The 4,997-nt window shown below is 41.1% G+C and overlaps 1 protein-coding gene across 1 annotated transcript in view; it reads right to left on the minus strand.

The window, feature by feature from the left end:
* Positions 1-6: 6 nt before the first annotated feature.
* Positions 7-4,997, minus strand: part of LOC109964870 (F-actin-uncapping protein LRRC16A) — a 73,617-nt gene continuing 68,626 nt past the window's right edge. Inside the window, exons 37-39 of the mRNA XM_020608441.1 lie at positions 4,325-4,588; positions 3,256-3,405; positions 7-1,835 (exon numbers count right to left, since the gene is read on the minus strand). Of these exons, the coding sequence (XP_020464097.1) occupies positions 1,660-1,835; positions 3,256-3,405; positions 4,325-4,588 (590 nt within the window). The 3' untranslated portion in view covers positions 7-1,659. The remainder of the gene's footprint in view (positions 1,836-3,255; positions 3,406-4,324; positions 4,589-4,997) is intronic.

Here is a 4,997-nt window from a genome sequence, read left to right on the forward strand (position 1 = left end):
TGAGTCTGGTGGTGGTGGTTGATGTGAAGCATTAAATTCCTGAAAATGGAAATGCATACCCAGAGGTCTATATGGTCAAAATAGCTAACCCCTGTTCCCTTTCACTCAAGGCAAAGGCAATAGGTGATTGAACAGAAAGTAAGCTGAATTTGAAAGTACCAACGTAAAATCCTCTAGAAAACAGATTAAGAATAGTGTCTGGAAGGCTGGAGTTGCTCAGTGTCCCACTTTTACACAGAGAAAGAGGTAAAACAGTAGCTCAGAACAGCAACTGAAATGGGAAACATGAGCGTCTCCCCTGTTGCCGTCAAGCAGATTCTTTGTCATTCCTCTTTTTGATTCTTTGCTTTCACTGGACCATCAGCAGATTAGGGGAACATTCACAATCGTAATATGTTAGTGTGTTATGACGTGAGGATCTGTCTGTCTTTAAGAGCAATTCAGAGTCTGTATAACTGTGTGACAGACATTGGCATAACTCAGTTTAGTTCAGTGTTTATTTGTTCTGAAGAGTTCTTTGACCAAATAACATAAGAGCCAGAAATGTTTACAATAGCACTCTGTATTGCACTCTGACAGACACACAATCGTCCCCCATTAACTCTGTAAAAAAGGAAAAAAAAAAAAAAAAAGCAGCAGTTAAAGGAAAAAATAAAAACATGAGTATTTCTTTCACAGTGTTAAGCGTTAGTTAACAGTGCAGAAGCCTGAAGTTGTGTACCACAGTCCTCTCAAAGCACACTTCATATGGTCACGCCGACTCCAAACGTGACTCCAGTCGGGCTGATAAAGTCCATCGCTATCCTTCAGTCTTTCAGTGAAGAGTCCTGTTAGTCCCCTCTGAGTAACCATAGATTTACTGTTAAGGAAGCTACATTGAATGTGTATTTCTGAGTTCACTCTTGTACTGAGATTCTCAGCTAAACCTGTATTGTCCTGTAAAACAAACAAACAAAAAAAAATTGCATAATGGGTTCAATCACCTCTGAACTTCAGAGAAAAGTGATTTGCACATCCTAAAAATAGCCTCTAGAAAAATGTATACAATAAAAAAATGTTACAGGGTCCTTGTCTGGTTTTGTATGTTTGAGCTAAGTACAGTATAGTGGTATTGTTATTACTGTATGTGTTAGGTCCCTGGGAGATGAGCTACTGCAACAAATAGACATTTGACCATTAGTTAAATGTGATTTTAGATGTACGCACTCACTGTGTTGGCACATAAAATGTCTGCCATTTCCTGAAAGCATCATCATCATGTCTCTTTTTGTGGTTTAACATTTTGTATTCAAATTCAGGTCTTACTATTCACTGGCTGAAATAGCTCGATCATCCCACAAACTATTTTTAAAGTCCTGACATTTTCACCTGCCGGAAGACAGTAGGTTGAAAGCACATAAAGAGAAAAGGCTGTCTGTGAGAAGGAAGCTCTGAGGACATGTAGTGCAGTTTGATTTACTAGGGGACAGCACATTTTGAGAAGGTAAGTACAGTGTCATCAGTTTCATTATTGATAATCAAATCGGAAATGGTGTATTACTTTGTAATACATAGGTGGCTCTTCCTGCATACCAAACGTGATTTATACTTCTGGGTCAGTCAAAACCTATTGGTACAACTGCTTATGTAAATGAAAACAAGCTGCTTTTCACATGAGGCTTATATTAATATAAAGTCTTTGTCTGCCTCTTCCCCAGATTCCGATGACTTCTTCTTGCCCGCTGCCTTGTCTTTATCTGGGTTTGCAGATCGGTCCTTGGTCTTGAAAGGGCCATGATCCTCAGAGTTGGTGCGAAGAGGGCTGGGTTTCTGAACAGTGTCAGATGCTGACCTCACTGAAAACATGAGAGAGAGAGAGAGGTGAGGTGAAAATGCCAGAATGTGTCGAGAGTGATTAGAGTTAAAATTGATTTATGGTTCTGTGTTTCATACTTGTACACTTGTGTGACTGTGTCGGCCTGCAATTACACCTCCAAAACAGTAGCTAGAGATGGTTTGTCTGTGCCACTGTGTTACGTTTCTTGGGCACTTACTAAAAACGGTGACTGAAACTGGGTGGCTCATGTTGGAATTAAAACTAATAATGAAATTATTGAAATTACTGCAACACAAATAAGAGAGAGACATCAGAGGAGATGGTCTGTACGACCACTGACCTAAATGAGGCAGAATGAGGGGGGATTTTCAGTGCTTGTCCGGCCACAGAGACATGAACGAGGAAATGTGATGCAACCAATCACAGTTGTTGTCGTCTGCATCACTGCGACATGCAGTTACATTTCTAGAAAGGTGCACAACAGGCTACGGCACAAGGTACAAGGCTCCCTGTTATCTGCGGCATAGATTTAGTGCAGAACCATAAATCAGGCTTAAGTGGGTGAAAATGAGACAAGTAAAAGAGGTGAAGAAGAGTACAAAATAGAAGGAATGATGCATTTTTAAAATATATAAGGAGTCATAATTATAAATGTAGGTGTAATTAGCTATGCTACTACAGTGGACTCACCTTCAAATGCCTGCATTACAGCTAACACTAACCAACACCTCAGTTCTTGGGCCATATTTCAGAGCCCTTCAAGAAGCTTCTGGTTAATTAATGCATGATACTGTGAGCATGAATTACCCTGTCTGTTAAATTCAGAGGTATTTTTAAGTCATTCCTCCACCGGTGTGTAAATACGAGCCCAAGCGTTGCACACCTGTGGACATGGGCACACTAGCACTGCTGATGAAAAAGCTCTAGAGGAGAAACGGTATGATGAATCTTTCTGCAGATTCAGTATATTAATTTACAGTGGATTCAGAAAGTATTTAGACCTCTTTACTTCTTGCACACTTTGTGTTGTGGGATCAATTTTGCATGGATATTTCCCCCATTCATGATACACTGAATCACCTATTATGACAAAGTGAAACTATGGTCATAGAGGTCATAGAACATTCAGTATTTTGTAGTAGCTCCTTTGGCAGCATTTACAGCAGCAGATATCTTTTTGGATAGGTCTGTACAAGCTTTGCACATCTTGATTTGGGCAGTTTATCCCATTCTTCATGGCAGATGCTATCAAGGGCTGCCAGATTGGATGGTGAATGTCTGTATACTGTCATCTGCAGATGTTTGATGGGGTTTAAGACTGGGCTTTGGGCTAAATCTTAGTTAATGCAGCTTTAAGAGGGGGAAAAAGCAACTGCTCATTTCACTGCACTCTCAGTGAAGTGGAAAATCTGTTTTGAATAGACACATTTGTGATGTACCTTCCTGAGTGATTTTGTTGGCAGAGCCTCCTGACTGCAGAGCAGCCTGTCCCTCCTTGTCTTTCTCTGATTGTGTCTTCTTTAGTGTGGGAGGGAGAACTGTGACCTTAGGAGAAACACTGCCACCGGTGGGGGAATCTGGGCTCTCATCTATTACAGAGATGGTAAGAAAAATGCACTTTAAGGATAAGGGTAGTGATTGTCTCTGGTCCCCCCTCCACAAATAGCATATAGAGACTAAAATCAACAATGAGTTTTGTGCACTCACCGTAATGTCTGTGAATCCAAAACCTGGTTTAGCTCATTCATCTGCACCACAGACCTCTACTGTTGTCTGAACATAATTAAAAACAGACCAGTAAGCCACAGTGGGTGATGTTTCTTCCTCTCTAAATATATGAGGTACATCTTTTAAACAAAAAAACTCCAAATCCTAAACTGGCCATCACTTTTTCGAGTCTCTGAACTAAGAAAAAGTCAACTGCATCATCCCTCCTCTGTCCACACTCCTCTGATAGCTTCTCATGCAGTTATGTGTAGCACCATTACATACTCTGCTAGCTTTTTGTGCTAGAACAGGGATCATGGACGGCCACAGATGACTCTCTCTCTCCTGAGATGTCTTAGAATTTGGAATTCTTTTTTCGAAAAAAGTACCACCTCATTATTTGGTGAGGAAGCGATATGTCACCCAGTGCAGTGGTGTGGGCCAATAGTTTCTGGGCAACAGAGGAAGTCTCCGGCACAAATACATGAGCTAAATGTGCTGACTGACTGACAATACAATGAGTCTGTGAAATTTTAGTTTATAAAGAATTTGTGGAAAAACCCAACTACCTAGAAAATCACTGGCTTTATCCTATAAAACATTCTCTTAGCTGTCATAGGACAAAATATGGCTGCTGAAGTTGTCTATGTACTGTAACTAAATCAGATCTTATCTACTGGTACATAGTGCAGAGGAAAAAAAAACTTGCATCATATTGCACTCAGTAACAAGTCCAACAACACTGTGGTTCAGGAAGGTTAATCACTGCAGTGACCTTTTCAGATCCCCCTTTGTTAGTACCTATGCTCCTGCTGCTACTGGTGGTCCTTGGCTTCTGTGGAATGCTGGGTCGGGCTGCCAAGGCAGGTTTTGTCCCCTGTGGCACTGGTGGCTTGGGACTTACTGGTCCCCTGGGGGAACTTGAGGAGGATGTAGCTCTGAGACGAAGTGCAGGTTCAGGCTTGGTCTCACCACATGTTGGTGTCTTCTCTGGAGAACCAGGGTCTGGTTTACAAATAGAAACACAGGGAGACCGGCTTTCTGGAGTTGTGGGCTGAGGCTTGGCTGTTGAAACACAAAGACAAGTCATACTTAATAATTTACAGTATATAAACTGTCTCAAGCTAATCCTTCAACTGATCAACTGCAGATTCTTCTTTACGTGTACTCTAGTGCCACATTTCTTAACACGGATGTTTCTACTTTCTTCTCTCCTCTGAAGTTCCCTCTCTTCACTGCAGGAAAGGAAGAGCTGAGCTGCTCACACACATAGTGGAGTGGAGCAGAGAGGAGGTATTATTTTACAAACACTATGCTCATTAAAGATATGTGCAAAATTTGCCAATAATAGAGCAACACAAGCAATTTATTAATCACCTGTTGCTCAGGTAAACACAGTCTCGTTTTCACCCTTAAACCAGTATAAATGTACAGTGGGTACGGAAAGTATTCAGACCCCCTTAAATTTTTCACT

This window comes from Monopterus albus, unplaced genomic scaffold, assembly GCF_001952655.1.
Source record: "Monopterus albus unplaced genomic scaffold, M_albus_1.0 scaffold93.1, whole genome shotgun sequence".
Lineage (NCBI taxonomy): Eukaryota > Metazoa > Chordata > Actinopteri > Synbranchiformes > Synbranchidae > Monopterus > Monopterus albus.